Source organism: Cetorhinus maximus, chromosome 3, assembly GCF_964194155.1.
Source record: "Cetorhinus maximus chromosome 3, sCetMax3.hap1.1, whole genome shotgun sequence".
Taxonomy (NCBI): domain Eukaryota; kingdom Metazoa; phylum Chordata; class Chondrichthyes; order Lamniformes; family Cetorhinidae; genus Cetorhinus; species Cetorhinus maximus.
The window spans coordinates 140,427,873-140,450,314 of record NC_135881.1 but is presented as its reverse complement, the minus strand read 5'-3'; the positions used below and the strand labels follow the sequence as shown (position 1 = coordinate 140,450,314).

General features: G+C 44.5%; 1 protein-coding gene across 1 annotated transcript in view; it reads right to left on the bottom strand.

The window, feature by feature from the left end:
- nek10 (NIMA-related kinase 10) overlaps positions 1-22,442 on the bottom strand; it is a 348,724-nt gene that overhangs the window by 246,701 nt on the left and 79,581 nt on the right. Inside the window, exons 9-16 of the mRNA XM_078535698.1 lie at positions 19,685-19,909; positions 18,869-19,008; positions 17,083-17,144; positions 6,619-6,696; positions 5,910-5,974; positions 999-1,101; positions 779-907; positions 552-689 (exon numbers count right to left, since the gene is read on the bottom strand). Coding sequence (XP_078391824.1) covers positions 552-689; positions 779-907; positions 999-1,101; positions 5,910-5,974; positions 6,619-6,696; positions 17,083-17,144; positions 18,869-19,008; positions 19,685-19,909 — 940 coding nt within the window. The remainder of the gene's footprint in view (positions 1-551; positions 690-778; positions 908-998; positions 1,102-5,909; positions 5,975-6,618; positions 6,697-17,082; positions 17,145-18,868; positions 19,009-19,684; positions 19,910-22,442) is intronic.

The following is a 22,442-nucleotide window of genomic DNA, read 5'->3' as shown; positions in this document are numbered from 1 at the left end:
CTGTCACAAGTTGGGACATGTCCATCACTTAAACTCAAACCTTTACTAAAAATTTAAAAACCCTCATGAAACCTCATTCTGCCCATGGATGAGGTTTCATGCTTTTTCTGAAGCTTACCAGGGCTCCTGGTCTGTCCGCCAACCCTAAGGTTGGATGGGCAGGTCCATTAATTAGGCTGATGACTTTTTAAATGGCTTCAATAGGCCATTGACAGGTCGGTGGGCGCGCAGCTGATTCAGCTGCACCCCCACCCCCCCCCCACCCCCCACCCCCGCTGACCTGAAAATGGAAATGACGTGGGGTGACGTCGGGAGTTCCATCCGACATCATCCCGTGTCATGTTATGCGTCGGCGAGCGGGCCCCACCCTAAAGATCCTGCCCTTTGTGTTTACTAGAAACAGCAAAATGAATTAACATCCATTTGCTAGACATTCTCCAACTATTACAAACACAGAGCTCATTGAAAATGACCATCACTAATATTTTTACAATGTACTGTATGTATGAAACAAAAACAGACATTTTTTTAAAAAAGTCAAGAAAATGCACCTGTTCCCTAATTATTGTTAGTTCAGACACAATTTTCTCTACACTGCTGTCCCGGTCTTTTTTGTCTTTTCCAAAAGCTGGATTGTGCAAATTAACTTCTTTCATCGCTAGCAGATTCTGTCCACTGTATTTCCTAACCTGTGAAATGAAGAAGAGACCTAAAATATACATTTAACAAGTATGTTGCAGAAAGTTAATAAAATGTAACTATAAAAGGAAAGGCTTACCTTAAAAACATTCCCAAATGCTCCACTCCCAAGATAGTCTAAGATGGCATAATTACCGATAAATTTTGTTGGAGCTTTATTTTGGTTAACTCCTTCAATATTTTCAGTGATTTGTTTTAGTTCATCAGACTAGACACAAAATTGCAAGACAGGTTACAAACTTTCTGTGGAAAAGCAGAACTTTGAAAATACATAAGTCTAATTAGAGTTCCTCACTTACAGTTAAAGAGTTCAACTTAGTTACCAACTTTTCATATGTACGAATGTCACGAGCATAATGTCCAACATCAATGAACATCTCAAACATGTCAGGAGGAAATAACCTGCATTCAAAAAGTCTGATTAGTGAGGGTCAATCACTATTAACAATCATGAAAATGTTGACATTAAGTAAGTGAAACAACCTAGAGAACAGAAAAAGAAATATCAACTATTCTTACATGATCAATAAAACCCATTCATATATTGTTAGATATTAGGAAATTCTTGCTGTAGCAAATACTTAATCTACTCTAATGTATGTGATGTCATATCAATTGAAGGGGTGGTGGTGGTGGTGTGTTACAGTTCACTGAGGGAGTCCAAGTTGCTGTAGTAACACAGGGCTGAATCTTCGGCTTGGCGAGCAGGGGCGGGGCTTGCTCGCCGAGGTGTAAAATTATGTGGGGTGACGTCGTGCGAGCGTCCCGACGTCACCACGCTTCATTTAGATTTTCAGCTCGGCAGGCGTGCAGCCGAGTCGGCTGTGTGCCCGCCGAACTGTCAAAGGCCTGCTAAGGCCATTAATGAAGTAATTAAGCCTATTGAGAAAGCTGCCCGTCCAACCTTAAGGTTGGCGGGCAGGCAAAGAGCCCAGGCGGCCTTCGCATTTTTCATGGAACCTCATCCACGGGCGGGATGAGGTTTCATGAAGGGTTTATAAATTAAATAAATTTTTTCATTAAAGTTCATTGACATGTCCCAGCTCATGTGACACTGTCACATGACGGGACACGTCTTAAAATTTTTTTTTTCTTTATTAAAATTTTTGAAACTTAAACTAATCTCCCTGAGGCAGCTCTGTGCACGAAAGAGTGCAGGCCCCAACTTAGGGAACCGCCCCCCCCCCCCGCCCCCGGCTGCACCGGGACCACTCAGCACGTCCGGGCGTGCGTCACGCTGGGCAGGCCTTAATTGGCCCGCCCACGTAAAATGGCGGCGCGGACCCGATTGGGGGCACCGATTGGGTCCGCGCTCGCCCCCATACAGCCCCCCCGACGGGGTAAAATTCTGCCCAGATACTTTTATATGCATGCTGTAGTCTGGAGCTATGGATAGTGATGTTCGAGGCTTAAATGTTCTTTCCATCAGATGACTGACCAGGAATCTCTCCGATTCTTACTGCTTGCCAATAGCATGTGTTGGAAGGATTTGCAGGTTGATACTCAACCTGTTTGCTGCATTATGAATGCACCTTCCTTGGCCATCGAATCCGGGGGTGGGTCTTAAACATTGAGCTTCTAGGTCAGCGGGAGGGATGCTATCCACTCCATCACAAAACCTACTATCAATTGAGGTAAAGGGTAGCAATTGGAATGCCATGCTAAACTGAGAGATAATGGACCCAAAATTCATGTGGACTGATTTTTGGGTGCTGAACCACGATCCGCAGTGTACCTACGCCTGTTCAGATTGAGGTGGGTAAGACACAAAATTTGTCTACCCACCTCATTCAAATGATTTTGGTGCTACTTCCTGTACTTCCAGGCAAGCTCTGCACACAGCAGGCCTAGGAGGGAGGCAATCACAAGAGGGAGAGAGTGAGCGATTGAAACTTGGAGGGAATGGTACCATGTACTTTTTCAAATTCCCAAATTTGAAGCAATTACGACAATAACATTTATGAAACTTAGTGCAAATAGTGTAGATATTCCTACAGCTTTTCTGCCCCACAGGCATCCACACGAAGTGCCAGAAATTGGAAATGCCTGAAAGGGAGACAAGATTCAACCTTTGACTTGTAACAGATTTTCAGAAATTGTCCAGCCATGTTTGTTGCTGTGGTTCAACAACAGAAGATGAGGGGTGATAAATGCTGAAAACATTTGCTGACAATACAAAAATAGGTGGGAGGGCATAAGGAATCTGCAAGGGGATATAGATAGGTTGAGTAAGTGGGCAAAAACTTGGCAGATGGAGTTTAATGTAGGAAAGTGTGAGGTCATGCACTTTGGTTGGAAAAATCAAAAGACAGACTATTATTTAAATGGCGAGAGACTCCAAAGAAGTGCAGCACAGAGGGATCTGGGTGTTCTTGTGCCTGAAACAGAAAAAAGTTAGCATGCAGGTGAAGCAAGTAATTAAGAAGGCAAATGGAATTTTGGCCTGTATTGCTAAGGGGTTGGAGTTTAAAAATAGGGAAGTCTTTTTACAACTGTACAAGGTGTTGGTGAGGCCGCACCTGGGGCAGAATTTTCCCCCCGTCGGGTGGGAAGTTTAAGAGCAGGAGTGCGGAGGCATACGGAGGCACGCCTCTGATCGGCGCCCATGATTGGGGGCGTGCCGCCATTTTACGTGGGCGGGCCAATTAAGGCCTGCCCAGCATGACGTCCGCAGGGAAGTGCTATATGCTCCCTGTGTGGGTAGGGGGGGTGAATCCCTGAGCCGAGAGTGCGCTCTTCTGCGCAAGCGCACGAAAGAGCGCACTCATCTCCCTGAGACTAAGTGCTGCCTCAGGAAGATCGGCTCTACAGTAAAAAATCTGAAAAATAGAAAAGAAAAATTTCCCTGATGTCCCCTCATGTGACACTGTCACATGAGTTGGGACATGTCCATCACTTTTAAATACACTTTAATTACATTTTTTAAAACCTAAATGAAACGTCATACCGCCCGTGGATGAGGTTTCATGCTTTTTCTAATGCCCGCCAGGGCTCCTGGCCTGCCCGCCAACCTTAAGGTTGGACAGGCAGGTCCATTAATTACTTTAATGACTCTGTCAATAGCCTCAATTGGCCACTGACAGGTCAGCGGGTGCACAGCTGATTCTGCTGAGCCGCCGCCTACCTGAAAACTTAAATGGGGCGGGGTGACATCGGGAGTTCTGCCTGACGTCATCCCGTGTCATTTCATATGTCAGCGAGCGGGCCCTGCACCACCCCCACCTCGCCAACCAGGAAATTCTGGCCCTGGTGTACTGTGTACAGGTTTGGTCCCCATATTTAAGAAAGGATATATTGGCATTGGAGGCAGTTCAAAAGAGATTCACTAAGCTGATTCCTGGGATGAAGGGGTTGACTTATCAAGAATGGCTAAACAGTTAGGTCTTTATTCATTAGAGTTTAGATGAATGAGGGTTGATCTTATTGAAAGGTACAAGATTCTGAGGGGGCTTGACAGGGTAGATGTTGAGAAGATGTTTCCACTAGTGAGGAAATCTCGAACTAGGGACATAGTTACAGAATAAGGGGACACTCATTTAAAACTGAGATGTGAAGGAATTTCTTCTCTCAGAGGGTAGCGAATGTGTAAAATTCTCTACCCCAGAGAGTTGTGGAGGCTAGATCACTGGAAGTATTTAAAGAGGAGGTAGATAGATTTTTGAAATATTGGGGAGTTGAGGGTTATGAGGCGCTGGCATCAAACAGGAGTTGAGGCCTGGGGGTGGTCAGCCAAGGTCTTATTGAATGGCGGGGCAGGCTTGAGGGGCCGAATGGCCTACTCCTGCTCATATTTCTTATGTTCTTATAAAAATAGGTGGGGATTGGAGGTGGAGGAGTAAAAAGTGGAAAATCACACAGGGCTCCTGCTCGACTGCTCCAGCTACAAAGTGCACATTGTGAACAATAGGGTTTTTGTGGAAAATAAAGTTGACTTTTACTGGTAAAGTTCAAAGAAGTGGAAATCAATTATGTGCACGTAGATTAATGTATGTGAATTTTAAAAAATAATCAGACCACTGTTAATGAAATTTTTCTTTAAAATCATAATTTATAATTTAAAAGCATGTTTTAGTAGAACAGTACATTTTCCACTCAAAGAAAGTCAGTTCCAGGCAGTTGTTACAGACCTTCTCGCAGATTATCCAGAGTAGCACAAGGCATCAGCATAAATTGCATATTTGGATTTTATAGCTTACTTGATAGTGCTACTGATTTAAAGAAAAGCTAAGGGCAGAATTTTCTGCCTGCCGGGCGGGCGGGCGGGCCCGACCCAATCTCCGGCGGGCAGGGAGCCGATCACCGCCGGAGAAGCGGGCCCCGCTGCCATTTTACGCGGGAGGGCCAATTAAGGCCCACCCAGTGTGACGTCCACCGGGAAGCGCTATGCGCTTCCTGTGCGGGCGGGGGGGGGGGATTCACCAAAAGCGAGAGAAAAGATCTTTCGGTGGGGGGGTGAATCCCTGAGCCGAGAGTGCGCTCTTCCGTGCAAGCGCACGAAAAAGCGCACTCATCTCCCTGAGGCTAAGTGCTGCACAAAAGAGCGCACATCTCCCTGAGGCTAAGTGCTGCCTCAGGGAGATCACTGACAATTCTAAAAACATTAAATATAGGAAAAAAAAATCCTTAACATGTCCCCCTCATGTGACAATGTCACATTAGATGGGACATGTTCATAATCTACACCAAAACTTAATTAAATTTTTAAAATCCCTACATGAAACCTCATCCCGCCGGTGGATGAGGTTTCATGTTTTTTCTATTCCCCACCGGGGCTCCTGGCCTGCCCGCCAACCTTAAGGTTGGACGGGCAGGTCCTTTAATTGTTTTAATGATCCCGTCAATGGCCTCAATTGGCCATTGACAGGTCAGTGGGCCCGCAGCTGATTTTGCTGTGCTCCCGCCTTCCTGAAAATTTAAATGGGGCGGAATCCCTGACATCATCCTGCGTCATTTTGTGCATTGGCGAGCGGACCCTGCCCCCCGCTCGCCGACGGCAAAATTCAGCCCAACGTTGTTGATCTCAGTCCAGTGCGACAGTAAAATACCAAGCAGATACAGGACACATCTCTGAATAGGGGTGAAAATCAGAAATTTAAAAATCTGTACAGTACTTTATACTTTAACTTATTTAAGGAGTTTCTGAAATCTTGGAATAATGAACAAGAGAGGTAATGCCAACGTGTAGGTGACAATTACATTGGATATTGTACCTTTTGAACAATTGTCTGTTCCTTTCCATGCTGAAGAGAAAACGTAAAGCTCTAAATGCATAGCACTGTAATGAAAATTTATAAGTATCATATGTAAGTATATACATATTAATGAAATGAACATACATAACACATAGGTTGAAACATGCACAGTAGAAATCTATAAAAGTACTTAAAAGGCAGATGTTATTATAACATGACAAAGAGAGCCAATTATTTTCTGAGACACACAGTGACAAATTGCAGCATTTTTCCCAGGCATTTCATATTGGTCATAGTTACACAAAACTAAAAACATGACTGGGCCTAATTTTTATTGAAAAATCCATGCTCCAAGAAAGCTATTTTATCAGCCACAGAAATTAAGTTGCAATATTATGTGGCAGTCACTTTTTGTTGTAATCTAAGAAAGGAACCTTATTTTCAGTAAGCAGGTTGGACATATACCATCAGCATCATTCACCCTCATTTGAGCAAGAGGGCTTAGAAAATCAATGTAGTTCAGTGCTCCATTTAGAAGCTGGCAAATGGAATGAAAACACTAAATATTGATTGCATCCATTCAAGCACACAATGCAAAACTCTGTCAATGCCTAAACTAATTGTTTGAACAAAACAAATAAAATTCAATCGCTTGTGAATGCTTAAAGCAATAAACAAAGCGTACTGGTTTTAGAAAAAAATAAAATTGGTGTGGTATCAAAATTACCTGCAAGGTATCTGCTTTTGGTGCATTCCTTTGTTTGCTTGGTAGAATTAACTTCCCAATCACATAAATGCCATTCCCCTGCACAACAAATTTAAAGAACAATAACATCATCAAAGATTTGGTTCAGATTTTAAGCAACACATTCCTGAGATTCTATTAAATGTTCAAAATAAGCTTTCCTAATTGTATGACAGCGGGCCATAGCTCGAATTACTTACGGGCATATTGAATTTTTAAGTAAGATGTGTCTTTTAAAAAAAAGGACATACAAGCAAAAGCTGGTTTAGGCTGTCAAGTAATCACTGGCTGGAAAATTCCTATGTGGATTACGCTTGACCAACTAGTCCAGAGAACGGAATGTCGTACCTAAAAAGGCGTCAAGGCCTACTTCAGACAGAGACACTTCAAAGGAAAAGAAGCAATGCAAAAACTAAACTGTAATCTCCTGTGGTTCCGGAGATAATGAAGGTTGATTGCAATCTCCTGAGTTATATTCCAGACTGTGGACATGTTGTGAACTGAAAAGAAAGCAGATCTGGCGAAAGACATGTTTGTTTTTTCCCTTCCAGGAATACACAAGAAAAAGGGTTAAAAGCCAACTGCAACCCTGGTCTGTGTGTGCTAGTTTTGGTGCTCCAAGTCTTATGTGCAAGGGTGTGCTGTGAAGGTCACAGCTGAAGAAAATCAACTGTGCATCCCTGCAGTTGCAGGTAAAAAAAAAGTCCTTTCTCTCTGATTATTGGAGGCAAGTCACAAGTCAGCAAAGCCACAGCCAAAAAGTAAACAGGACAACTCCTTTCAGCTAACCTGCAGAACCAAGAATCTCCAGACCCACAGCTCAACTGCCAAACTCAGCTCTACTGGAATCACCCAATTTAATGGCCGTAATGTTTCGCCGTCTACTCCTCACGGACAAGCCAAAAGACTGATTCGTATACATCTTTTTTAACTTTTATTTCTAGACTCACTTCTTATTTCTTATCTGTGTTTATGTGTGTTGCATTTTTATTATTTTTTCTCATGTTTTAGTAACTAATAACTTTACTTTCTTTGACTCAAGGAAGCCTGGTTAAATTGGCTCCTTTTAAAACATAAATACATTTGTACTGGGAAAGTTATCCATGAGGGACGGGATTCGTTTTAAATTAACCTTGTTGTGACCAACTGAGGGAGTTGAATAAAGAAGGAGAGCCAGTTCATCCCTCCTCACCTGGTAGCTTAACAATGTGGGGTACATCTTCCGGGATCATAACAAAATGGGGGAACCTTGCCCAGGAACAGGTCGTAACATAATTCCAAAGATTTCAAGCTTCATTCCTAGTCAGTACTGCATCAACTGATCTCAGCCAGGACGGCAATAGGGTTGCTACAATCACAATACCAGGATAGGTGAGGACATAGTTTTTCTACTCCTGATCTCTATAGAATGCCTTTGTTGGTAAGAACATTTGTGAGACATTGGATGAGAATAGCAAGGCCAGTGCAAGAGTAGTAGTTGCCCTAGGCAAACCTTCGGCCTTGCACCATACCGCAATTAACTTTCCGAAATGAATATTGTGCATCAGTATGGATGAAAATTCTGCATTTATAAATAAAGATTTATTTTACATGAAAAAGGAGAATATTATGATACTGATGGTACATTTTCATTGTTCTACACTTTTCACAGGATATGTGCTAGAAGAAATGTACATTATAGTGTGTAAATTGGCTCACATGATGTAATACTATGTGTTCCTGCAACAGTCACTTGGTGATTTTATGTGCAATTTACACAATCAATAATCATTACAATAGAGTAATGACTAGATTAAATTATGTTCTTTGATATTATTTACTGGTTTGGAGTTTTGGAATAGTCATATAGATGTACAAATTTGTAAAATTTTCACATAATCAGAATGAGGAATACGATATAAAAACAAAAATTTGGAAAAACTCAGCAGGTCTGACAGCATCTGCGGAGAGGAATACAGTTGACGTTTCGAGTCCGTATGACTCTTCATCAGAACTAAGGAAATAGAGAAATGAGGTAAAATATAAGCTGGTGGAGGGGGGTGAGACAGGTAGAGCTGGATAGGGGGCCAGTGATAGGTGGAGGCAAAGAAGAGATTGCCAAAGATGTCATAGACGAAAGGACAAAGGGGTGTTGACGGTGGTGATATTATCTAAGGAATGTGCTAATGGGGACATTAAGGGTAGCAAGCAGGACAAGCTAGTGGCAGGTGGCCCTAGTGGGGTGGGGGGAAGGGATCGAATTGGGCTGAAAGGTGGAGATAATACAATAGATTGAAATAAATTTAAAAATAGGTGGGAAAAGAAAAATATATTTTTTTTTAAATTATAAATTATTGGAAAACGGGGGATGGGAAAGGGGGTGGGGATGGAGGAGAGAGTTCATGATCTGAAATTGTTGATCTCAATATTAAGTCCGGAAGGCTGTAAAGTGCCTAGTCGGAAGATGAGGTGCTGTTCTTCCAGTTTGCGTTGAACTTCACTGGAACATTGCAGCAGGCCAAGGATGGACATGTGGGCATGAGAGCAGGGTGGTGTGTTGAAATAGCAAGCGACAGGGAGGTCTGGGTCATGCTTGCAGACGGACCGAAGGTGTTCCGCAAAGCGGTCACTCAGTCTGCATTTGGTCTCTCCAATGTAGAGGAGACCGCATTGGGAGCAGCGAATGCAGTGGACTAAATTGAGGGAAATGCAAGTGCTGCTTCACTTGAAAGGAGTGTTTGGGCCCTTGGACGGTGAAGAGGGGGGAACTAAAGGGGCAGGTGTTGCACCTTCTGTGGTTGCATGGGAAGGTGCCGTGGGAGGGGGTTGAGGTGTAAGGGATGATGGAGGAGTGGACCAGGGTGTCCCGGAGGGAACAATCCCTGCGGAAAGCCACCAGTGGGGGTGAAGTACTATATATTGCTCCCTCCAGGACACCCTGATCCACTCCTCCATCACCCCCTACACCTCAACCCTCTCCCACGGCACCTTCCCATGCAACCGCAGAAGGTGCAACACCTGCCCCTTTAGCTCCCCCCTCCTCACCATCCAAGGGCCCAAACACTACTTTCAAGTGAAGCAGCACTTGCATTTCCCTCAATTTAGTCTGCTGCATTCGCTGCTCCCAATGCGGTCTCCTCTACATTTGAGAGACCAAACGCAGACTGGGTGACCGCTTTGCGGAACACCTTTGGTCAGTCCGCAAGCATGACCCAGACCTCCCTGTCGCTTGCCATTTCAATATACCACCCTGCTCTCATGCCCACATGTCCGTCCTTGGCCTGCTGCAATGTTCCAGTGAAGCTCAACACAAACTGGAGGAACAGCACCTCATCTTCCGACTAGGCATTTTACAGCCTTCCAGACTTAATATTGAGTTCAACAATTTCAGATCATGAACTCTCTCCTCCATCCCCCTTTTTCCAATAATTTATAATTTTAAAAAATATATATTTTTCTTTTCCCACCTATTTTTAAATTTATTTCGATCTATTGTATCTCCACCTTTCAGCCCATTTCGATCCTTTCCTCCCACCCCACCCCCACTAGGGCCATCTGCCACTACCTTGTCCTGCTTGCTACCCTTAATGGCCCCATTAGCACATTCCTTAGATAATATCACCATCATCAACACCCCTTTGTCCTTTCGTCTATGACATCTTTAGCAATCTCTTCTTTGTCTCCACCTATCACTGGCCCCCCTATCCAGCTCTACCTGTCCCACCCCCCTCTACCAGCTTATATTTGACCTCATTTCTCTATTTCCTTAGTTCTGATGAAGAGTCATACGGACTCGAAGCATCAACTGTATTCCTCTCCACAGATGCTGTCAGACCTGCTGAATGTTTCCAGGTATTTTTGTTTTTGTTTCAGATTTCCAGCATCTGCAGTATTTTGCTTTTATCTTAGGGGAATATGATATGTAATTTTGAGAAAGACTACAATGTAAATGTATGGAAATCTATATGTATGTCAATGTATGTGGGTGTATATCAGTAGATCTAGACTTTTCATTCCCACTACTGAAGCCTGTTTATTTAGTTAGGTAGTTTCCAGGGGTAAGAGTGGTTGAAGACAAAAGGGTCTCAAAATTTTCTATGACGAGGAATCAAGTACACATTATAAAAACAGCAAAGCCACTGCAGTGAGAAGAGCTGGAAATTATAGTACTTTTTACAATCTATAGTGAAATGCAAATGCTTCAAGGCCACATCAAATGAGTGGAATGGGCTTCAAGTGGGTAGAAACATTCCTCTTGCCTTTGTTTACCTTCTACTACCATCAAGACTGTGGAACAATGCATTTGTAGAGAATCACAAAATTGTCCTCAACATTACAGCATGTCAGCTTTTCATGCATTTGTACATGTAATACAGGATGAAGCCCATACTAACAACTGGACATGACCTGCTGGTTTATTTACATCATAGGCAGGGAAGCTTCAGTAAAGGGTCTAGGTGTCATCACCCATGAGCTAAGATTGCCATCTGAAAAATCTCTGTTCATCACCTATGAAGAGAAGGTCATTCAAAGCAGTTACACGATGAGTTCAGGATACCATTCTTCTTTAGTTCCTTGGAATTTTCTCTCAAATTTGGATTCTAAATACAATTCCCAATTTACAATTAAAACTAAGATCAGATCTATCTCAAATTTCAACTATTTTATGCAATGAAACAGGAATCAGATGTGCATAAGAAACAGTTTATGTGAGCATGTAACAATGAATTTCAGCATTTTGATCATTTTCTTCTAATTTGTCATTGCCTCCTCATCCACCACCGCCACAGGTTTATTTACTTAAAGGTAGCAGTCAAGATTCTGAAGGCCTAGCAACCTATCCAGTGTTCTTCAATGCAAAGCCCGCGAGCCAGTGGCGGCTCCCATCAACAATAAGTGCAGCTCCCTGACTCCATCCATCAATTTTCAGTAATTGCTTTATCCTCAGAGGGTCGCGGTGAGCCAGAGCCCAACCCAGCATTACACACTAAGTTCTCGTTTAACGTCAACCCATTTAACATTATTTTGCTTTAATGAAGGTAAGTTAATGAGGTCTGAAATCTCATTAAGCATCGCGAGACTCATTTTAACCTTGTTTCCCATGTGACTAGCGCCACTTTTGGAGCAGTCTCTCGCTCCCCGGCCTCTGAGTTGCGGCCTAACCCCCTCCCTGACCTCTGAATTGTGGCCTCTTCTCCATCGAGAAGATCGACCGACGCTCTCGCCAAACCTCCGGCTCCCTGACTCACCCTCTCACCACTTCCACAACATCGGAGCTCTGGCTTCATATCACAGGTTTAGGAAAGGGAAGTATGAGTCCCGATGGTGCAGAAGTACCAAGCTGGGGCTGCTATAGTCCATGTCTTTCTTAAGATGACTGTAGAAGCTGTTCCTGCCTTGCTCACAGTGAGGCTTCAAGAGAGCAAAGCAGCGAGTGGGAGCATTTATTAAAAAACATGGATTGTAGCAGCCCCAGCTTGGTACTTCTGCATCATCAGCACTCGCATTTCCACAACATTGGAGCTCTGGCTTTGGATCGGATCTGGATCTTGAACGGGGACGCAAATCCAGGAGAGGGAAGCGGCGAGAGGGTGGGCCAGGGAGGGGGTAGTGGCCACAACCCGAAGGTCGGGGAGCGGGAGAGACCACAACGCTGAGGGTTGGGCAGGAGGAGGATCTGCAGTGACCAGGAGGATCAGGGAGCAGGAGGTTCAGGAAGCAGGGCTGGTGGAAATACTGCATGAAGAAAGTCAAGGAGCAACAGGCACACTTTCACTCTTCCAGTTTTTAAAGTAATTTTTGCATTATTTCGCTTTTAAAAAGTTTACTTGCATAGGTGCATTTCTAATTCCTTATATTTTTCTGGTTATTATTTTATAAATGGTGTATTTTTAAAATTGTACATGTGTAATAATTTTTAATTATAGTATGTGATTTTGTTTTAGTTACACGTGTCGCTCTGTAACATGACATCATGAAGGAGTAGTAAGCAATGAAAATTTAGTAAAGTAGTCAATGTGGCTCTCACATTGCAGGTTTTTTGATAAAGTGGCCCTTGCTTGAAAAACAGTGAAGATCACTGCACTCATCTCACAAGTCAGGAAGTTGCCAGTTTCAAACAAAAACAGAAAATGCTGGAAAAACTCAGCAAGCCTGGCAGCATCCATGGAGAGTGAAACAGAGTTAACGGCCAGGATTTTAATTTTGGCGTGTGGCAGGGGTGGGCCCGACACGCCGGCACATAAAATGACGCGTGATCTCGTCGGGCATGCATCCCGATGTCATCGTGCTGTCTTGCAATATTTAATTTGGCGGGTGCGTGCCAGAGTCAGCTGCGCGCCTGCCAATAATTGAAAGGACTACAAAGCCATTAACGAAGTAATTACTTTCAAGTTTACGCTCCCCGGCCAACCTTACAGTTGGCGGGCAGGCGAAAAGGCCTTTATGTTTTTTCAGGAACCCTCATCCATGAGTGGGATGAGGTTTCCTAAAGCTTTTACAACTTAAATAAAACGTTTCTATTGAGAAGTAAAAACAGGTCCCATCTCATGTGACACAGTTATATGGGGGAACATGTTTCATTAAATTTTTTAAAATTTGAATAATTTCTTTAAAAAGCACTTCACTCTCCCTGAGGCAGCTCCATGCTGCAGGGAGATTTAAGTACTCTTTTGCACGCATGGACCTGACTGTCCCTCCTCCCCTCGCCTGCACAGGTAGCGATCAGCGCTACTGCTCGCATATTGCATTGGGCGGGCCTTAATTGGCAGTGCAGAGCCGATCGTGGGTGATGGTCGGCTCTGCGACCGCCCCTGCCCGCTCCCGCCGAGCCCCCCCCCGATGCAGGAAAAATTCAGGCCAATGCTTCTAATTCATTTGACTCTTCTTCAGACCCAGTTTCAATTGCTTATCTCTGCTGAACTGACTGATTCAGTGGCCTGAATTTTTCCCTCGTCGGACGGGCTCGGCGGGGGCAGTCGGGGAGCTGACCACTGCCCACAATCGGCTCCGCACTGCGATTTCACAAGGGCGGGCAGGCCCACCCTGTGTGGATCGCGAGCGGTAGTGCTGAGCACTACCTGTGCGGGCGGGGGGAGGAGGGAGAGCGGGCCTGGCACACAGTTCGCGCATGCGCACAAAAGAGTGCTTCAATCTCCCTGAGGCACAGAGCTTTTTAAAAAAATAAAGACTTTAAAATTTAATGAAACATGTCCCCTCATTGACTGTGTCACATGAGATGGGACATGTTTATATTTTTGAAATAAAGTTTTTATTTAATTAGTATTAGCTTTAGGAAGCCTCATCCCGCTCGTGGATGAGGTTTCCTAAAAAATGTAAACGCCACTTGGTCTTTTCGCCTGCCTGCCAACCATTTGGTTACACGGGCTGCGTAAATTTCAAGCTAATTATCTCGCTAATGGCCTTTATAGGCCTTTCAATTATCGGCGTGCGTCTGCCGAACAAAATGTCACGCGAGTGTGCGATAGCTTCGGGATGCACGCCCGATGTCATCGTGTGTCTTTTACGTTCGGGAGTGTCAAGCACGCGCCCGTATGCTGAAGGTAATACACTGGCCAGTGGAACTGTGCTGCAGCCAAGAATCAACAGATTCGTGTTTCAGATTTTTTTTTGCTTATTGTTTCATGGGATGTGGACGTCGTAGGCTAGGCCAGCAGTTATTTTCCATCCCTAATTGCCCTTGAGAAGGTGGTGGTGAGCCCCCTTCTTGAACTGCTGCATTCTTTGAAGTATAGGTATACTCACAGTGTTATTAGGGAATTCTAGGGTTTTGACCCAGCAACAATGCAGGAACATCGATATAGTTCCAAGACAGGATGGCACGATGTCATATGGCTTGGAGGGGAATGCGCAGGTGATAATGTTCCCATTTACTGCCCTTGTCCTCCTAGATGGCAGAGGTCAGGGGTTTGGAGAGTGCTGTTGAAGGAGCCTTCAAGCGAGTTGCTGCTGTGCATCCTGTAAATGGAATACATTGCTACCTCTGTGTGTCGTTGGTAGAGCGAGTGAACATTGAAGGCGGTAGATGGGGTGTCAGTCAAACCAAGCTGTTCCAGTACAACTCCAACACTGGCATCTACCTGGCGATGTGGAAAATTACACAGGTACATCCTGTACACAAAAAGCAGGACAAATCCAACCTGGCCAATTACCGCATCAGTCCACTCTCAACCATCAGCAAAGTGATGGAAGGTGTCGTCAACAGCGCTATCAAGTGGCACTTACTCAGCAATAACTTGCTGACTGGCACTCAGTTTAGGTTGCACCAAAGCCACTCAGCTCCTGACCTCATTACAGCCTTGGTCCAAACACGGACAAAAGAGCTGAACACCCTGGAAACTGTGTGCATGCCTGCAGGATGTGTTTCTGATGGTCGCATACCAGCTGCACGTTCAGTGAGTGGAAGCCCTTGTGGTTCATGAAGTCCACTGAGTGTAGCGACGGAGACCTGAGCGCCACATGAGTGCAATCAATCGCACCCTGCACCCGTGGGAATCCCGAGATCAGGGCGAATCCAATGGCTCTTACATCCTGGCTGTGCCGGACCCGGGTGAAATGCACAAAGTTGTGTGCCATGGAGAAGATGGCATCCATGACCTCATGGATGTATTCGTGCGTGGCGGATTGTGAAATCCCACAGAGGTCACTTGTGGAGCCCTGAAAGGAGCCACTGGCATAGAAATTGAGCGCCGTGGTCACTTTCACAGCCACTGGCAGTGGATGCCTTCCATGTCCCCTTGGCACCAAGTCCTACAGTAAGTGGCAGGTGTGAGCCACCAGGTCCCTAGGCATGTGCAGTCGTCGGAGACACTGGTTCTCAGTCATCTGCAGGAATGGCAGGCGGCATCCAAAGACCCTGGGTGTTGCCAGGTGCCAACTAGCCACGGCTCGCTGTCGCTCCCGGGCAGTGCGTGCAGGAGCCCCTGCTGCCCCTTCTTCATGAGGTTGCTGCTCCTGCTTTTGCGCGGCCAGGAGCCTCAGTTGCTCTCTCCTCAGTCTTCTACTGTCACTATTGGCCATCAGGCATACAGCTAGGTCATCAGGATCCATGATCCTGACGTGGTCCTCATGCAGCATGAAAGAGAGGGAAATGTGGTTATCATGGCTGTACTTAGAACCTTCCCTGGCTCTGTGTGTGACCACCCCTTAAAGCTTCCCAGAGAGTGCTGGTCACCCCTCAGTTGGCCAGAGATGAGTGCATTTGCCCCCAAACACCAGCAACCCCCCACCACCCCCCCACTGTCCCCACCCCTCAGCAATCGCCTCCGAGGCTGGCCAGCAACTTGCCCCTGGACACCCCCCCCTTCAGCAGTCGCCTCTGAGGTTGTCCGGCACTTGGCCGGGACACGCCTTGCGCCCCCCACCCCCCGCCCAGAAATCGCCTCCGGGGCCAGGCATCAGTTGCCCCCACCTCCCCCCCCAGCGCTATTGTGGCCTGTATATACAACGGGCCAGCTGTGGAGAACGCTGCTGCTCACTCACCCCAGTTCCCCCAAAGCGAAGGCCACCAAGTGCACGTTACCTGCGTGCTGTTGTGAAACACGTCGACGTGCTTTCCCGCCGACATGGACGAACGATACGCCGGGGTTCCAACAGCCTGGTGGGATGGCCTTTTAATTATATGCTGATGTATTACAATTATCTCCCCGCCGACTGATGGTGGGAAATGCGGCCCACCGTTGGTGGGCTGAGTGGGCGATCGCGACCTGCCTTCACGCTTTCGTGAAGCAGGTCACGCCATTTTTTCCGTGCACGCCACCTATCATGCCCGCCGCCAGCAGGCTCAGAAAATTCCACCCTATGTGTTAATGCCTGCACTATTATGGTATCCAGAGCGATTCAATCCACATGTGGGTGTGCATGCCGCAAATGCCAATTTGAAGCTCTAAGGGCAATTGCAATGCCCAAAAAATGGGCCCAAACAAGCTCAATTTCTCACCCCTAGTTCTACACTCTCAAGCTTTATTCACAAGTCCATTAATCATTCTGGTGTTTTCTCTGTACCTTTTTCAGATCAATGTGGTGAAGGTTCCAGGCTCCCTGAGAAATCCCTAAATATTTGTGTCATGAGTTCTGCAAGCACATCCCTGAGTTAGTCAAGAAACCTAGGATGAATATTATCCAGTCCAACTGGTTCACTCACTTAGATTATATTCAAGTATCCAACCACATACATTGTAGTAACACTAATCACTGAGTCTTATCATCTTGGTACAGCCACTTTGTTACAGTCTGTATAGTCTTTCACTTGTAAATATGGAACTAAAGAGTTCACTCCATTTTTCAGTTCTGCCCCCATTTTCATCAATCTTAACGCTTTCAAAAGCCAGCAGTTGCGATCTCCTGTTTGTTTTTATTTATTTTCTCCTTTTATTAAGATTTGACTTTGATTAAAACCAATATTCATTCTAGCAATTAATAGCTGATCTTAATTTTGAGTTTACCAACCTGTACAACCTGCTGAGCATTTGTATCATTAAGCACCAGCTCAGTAATAGCAGCACAGCAGGCTGAAATGACAAGAGTCAATAAGGAATGCACATTAGATAAAGGGTAACAAACAGTTTTGACATAACAAGTGGTTCAAATAACTTTAGCCCTGCAAATAATGTTTTACATCCTTGTGATATGTTTCAGGCTGTTCTTTATTCTTTATAATTTAACAAATGTAACATTACTTACTCTGGATTACAATTTAAGAGATTTGTTTCACTTTTGGTTAACAGGGTACACAGTAATGGATGGCTTGACTCCCAAAGTTAAACCATGTATTGCGAAACAAAATTTACAAAAAAAAAAGTAGAAATGAATCAAATACGTCATCATCAAAGTTAATGGGACAGAAGTTAGTTCACATAGCTTCTATGTCATTTCCCTGGGTGTGGGCACTGTGCCATTTGCTAGCTGCACAGCTCAGATGGCATTCTTCAATACTAATAATGATGGATGCCACGTGAGCCACACAGGTAGTGGCCAGTGGTGCTTCCTGCTCCCAGGGCATCAGCATAAGCCTACCTGGGCTACGTGAATAAATTTCTCCCCCAACTTTTTACACAGCAATTTTAATGAGAGTTTTCTGTGTGAATAGGTGATTGATATTTCATTGATCCTATGCAAAAAGGCGCACAATGTTAACTGGGCTATTGAGTTGTCAGCACATGTGGTTATGCCTGTGAATTTATAAAAAAGTGGGCACTTTACTTTTAAAAAGCAGAATGGAAAATGGACAATTTGCCTTGAAACAAGATGGAGTCAATAGGGTCAGGTGACCTCCCTCCTTGTCTGCAAATATACGTGAAACTACCCAAGGCTGGAGATAGCTTGCTTGGCTGGACAGGACATTAAAATGTAAATGACCTTTTTGGGACATTCCAATGATGAGACATTAAAAATGTAACAAATCTCTCCTATGGAGTAAACAGTTCTATTGTCTACACAATTACAGAAATCAATCAAAGAGGTATGAGAACTATGGAATCTGAGGAAAAAGGTATTTTAGAGTTGCTGTGGAGCTGTGAGATATAGCTGGGGACAGCTGTCGAGCTGGAGCTGTTGAGGTAGCTATAGCAGGAGCTGGAGCTTCTGTTTGAGCTGTGAGATGAGCAGCTGGAGTTGTATGAGCTGGAGCTGAGTTGGGAGCTGTTAGCTCTGGGCTGGGAGGAGATGCCATTTAAACCAGCCATCCAGTCAAGCCAGAAAAGATTTGGGCTCTAACAAGCAGTTTTATTCTGAAGTTTGGATTCCACAGCAGAGTGGTGGAAAGTTACAGCAGTTTGCATTGGGTAATATTGTTGGATTTCTTATGGTTAAACATCTATAAGGGAAGGTGCCTTGAAGGTGTTTACTTGTGTGCCTGACCACGTGGAGAGTTTTTTTAGGGTGAATGTTTGTAAGACTAACCTTAATTGTGCAACTGTAATCTTGTGTGATTAAATTTTCTTTTATTCTCATTAATAGAACTTTTACTTTTAATTTTCAAAATCCCAAAAGTGTTACTGGGCCTCTTACTGCTGAGATCTTCTTCTCGTTTTCAGAATACAAAAAAAAGGGTATGGCCCTTAAGCCATGTTTCCCTCTGGGATTTGCTATGCGAAGCAATTAAGATCAGATGTGGTAATGACATAATGCTTCTATTAAAAGCAAAGAAATTCACAAAATCTATCCAATCTATAAAAACGTTTATCAATAAATATTCTTTACGCTGGGTCTTTAATTCAATGGGAAAATGCTATACCTTCTTGCAAGGATAAGGTATTCTCTTGAATTTCCTGACTGCTCAGTTTCTCAGACAGCTGAACTTGTTGAATTCTTCCTGAAGCATTAGCACTAGACAAACTTCCAATTGAAGAGCGATCAGATACAAAATTTCTATCTCTAAGAAAACACACAAAAAATAAACAGTTCTCTAAAAAGCATTTATGAAAAATATTTCACATTAAAGCCTGTTACCAAATTCTACCTTCTCTACTGTGAACATAATCAGTTCACTGTAGAAAACTGAAATTATATGAATGACTAACAGAAAGGCTCGTATCTGGCAAAAAAAACCACACATACTTGGCGATGATACGGAAAAATTACACTCTAACCCTTCCTGTACAACTAGCTCCAAATTTTTTTAATTTTGTAAACTTTAGATACATATACCAACTATTCAATCTTAAAAGGTAAAGCGTATTAAACTGTACAAAAAATAAAAAGATGTTTCTTGGATCATGTTATGGAGAAACAGATTCCGCACAAAATATCTCATAGGGTTTCTCCAACGAACAATTTAAAATTATAAAATAAGCCACAAGAGAAACTGAGATATTACTTTGTGCATAGAGTACATAACTTTTCAATGTTGAGGAAAATGTAGAAATTAAGTTGAAAGTTCTCCATCAGCAAGTTCAGAGTGTCTATTTCGATTTATGTCCATAGAACCCTCTGTTTATTTTATGGAAGTATCTTCTTAAATTATTAATTCAGTTCACATTTGTCAGATAGATAAAAAGGAAGGCTAAAATAATGCTTTACTATCTTTAATATTATTTTCTTTTAAGCTTACCCTTGTAGAATGTGGAGGAGTTGTTGGATGCCCCCCCACAATCGAATCTCTGTGCTGGCATCAGGATCCTCACAGAGCTGAACTAGAATCCAAACAACGCTCCACAGCAATTTGAGGTGGTCAGAATGCAGCAAACTAAGCATTATAGGAATCCCTTCATAGATCTTCACTTGTTCTCTCACTTGAGCGTCTGCACAGAGTAGACGAAGCAGCTCAGCAGTCATTCTGTAAACATCATTAGCATTGAGGAAACCAATCATAAACAGCCATTTGCTTCTAACAAAGGGACAGAAACAAAGCTGTCCACCTTTTCCATACAACTGAAATCATCACAAATTAGTGTTACTGTAATCACTGATAAGTCCCACTAGTTAAAAAAAATCTTTCTCCCCTATTGAATCACCACTAAGACAGTACAATATATAAAGGCAGGGAACAGAATTTGGAGCAGAACCAGATCAAGCTGCATTGCCTCCCTCTTTCCCACTGGTTACAATTTCCATTTGATGCCAGGGTACATATGTTTGGCCTGAAATAAAAACATAAAATGCAGAAAATGCTCAGCAGGTTGGGCACCAACTGTGGAGAGAGAAACAGAGTTAATGGACAGGATTTTCCAGTCCCGTTAATGGCGGGTGGGGCCGGAAAATGCGGAGAAAGCTCCAAAATCTGTTTTATGCCAGTGTAAAAAGACGTTGCAACTGTCCACTTATTGGAGGTACATGTCTCCTGCCACGCCATGTCGGGAATGGCATTTGAATACATTTAAATATCATGAATGCTTATTATGAAGGCAGCTTACCAGAATTACACCCCCACTCCTGATCAAAAGGCCACAGCAGCACCCAATTAGACCTGCGTCATTCACGATCAGATATAAGTGATATGCACTTGGTGAACTGCACTTCACTCGTGACTTTGAGATGTGCTCGCCTACTTTTCGTCATGCTGCACTCACAGCTACTCCGACTCTGTGCCAGGCTGCACAGACAACTGCAGAGAGAACTCGAGGGGATTCAGACTAAGGGTCTACATACCATACCAGCAGTAAGGCGGCTGGGGGTGGGGGAGGACGGAATAGGCTGGAGGGTACAGGCTTGTCTTGGGTGTGGTGTGACACAGGACAGAGGCAAGGGAAAGGGCTAGAGGGCAAAGGCTTGATAGGGGTGGGGGGTAAAGACTAGGGAAAGGTGCACAAAGACACATGACTGGGGGAAACGGGAAGACTGGGGAAGGGTGCACACAAACATACACAGATGCACGCACACACACATGACTTATGATGATGGGGAAATGCGCTCGGGGCCATAGTGGAAAGACAGTCCAGTGCAGAAGTGCCACAAATTAGATTGCTGACCACCGAAAGACTGTTCTTGAGCCAGTACAGGGAGGGGAAGGGCCAGTAAGCCCTGTGTCGGTTGTGCCCAGCACGGTGTGTGCAGGGCGCGGTCATCACCTCACAAATGTTGGTCAGGGAGTTTCTGGCACAGTACTGGGCCACAGATGGCACAGTTAGGGGAGGCATCTGCAGCCTTTAGATTTGGGAATATATAATTTAGGGCTGGGCTCTCGATGGTGTCAAGGGGGGTGGGGGGAACATCTATATGCGACTGTGCAATAGGCCTCACGATAGGGAGGGTTCAGCTCTACATGGGGCATTGGCACATCAACATCAAAGGGTTCGGGGTAAGGCAGGGATATCCACCACTATGACAATGGGATAAAGGATTAGAGGAGGAAGACAGAGTGATTGGAGGGACGGTAACATGAACATTATGCTCCTCCACGATGATGGGAAAGATTTCCACAGTTACAGGAGGAGGGTTGAAACTTGTGTGGTAGTAGAACCTCAACACCACCATTTTCCAACCTGAAGCAGTTGAAAAAGTATAAACAAACTCTGCAGTGGAGAGTTTGAGGGAGGGGTCGACCACTACACTTGTGGACCAATTGAGGGAGCACCCAAGTGAGATCTGTATTCTCTAATGAAGAGGAAGGCACAGCTGAGGCATGTTGGGAGCATTTCAATGACAATGGAGGGAATTAGGAGCCTTAACTGTTACAGCGCATTTATGCAAGACTAATCACAATTTGTCCTATGACTTGATTTCCTTGCAATTACCCATTGGTCCCATTCGTGAAAAAAATCCCCATTTGAAGAATGACCCAATAGACAAGGGGGCAACGGGACAAACTGCAGAAACCTATTGTCCACAGAATGTCTAAACCTTGCAGTTGGCAGGTTCAGATGTGGGAACCCCCCACCACCCCCCGGCCCCCCCAACTTTAAAAAATCTCATTCCCTCACTGGATGTTTGGTCTGCTGTGTAAACCAAAGGATGCAGTCTCATAGTGCACTGCCTAAGGCTTCCAACTCCTACAATAGGTGTCATGTCTACACAAGGGCGAAGATAGAGAGGACCATAGGTCTTCTGAAGTTGTGCTTCTGATGCCTGGACCGTTCAGGGGGAGCACTATAATACCCCCCAGAGCAGTTGTCCCTGGTAGTGGTTACATGGTGTGCTCTCCACAATCTGACACTTGCAGATCCATATGCCTGTTCAAAGGCCTCTCACTGCAGTAGGGTCAGCTGCAGGACTGTTTGTGCTTCATGTGATCCTGAAGGCTGTAATCACGTTGCCAAAGGTCTAAGTGGCGATGCAGTGCCTGCACTGAAAGTAACCCATTAGCGCCACAGTCAATCCCTAGTCAGCAACAGGAAGATGACCTTCAGAGGCTAATGCTCACTCATGTTTCT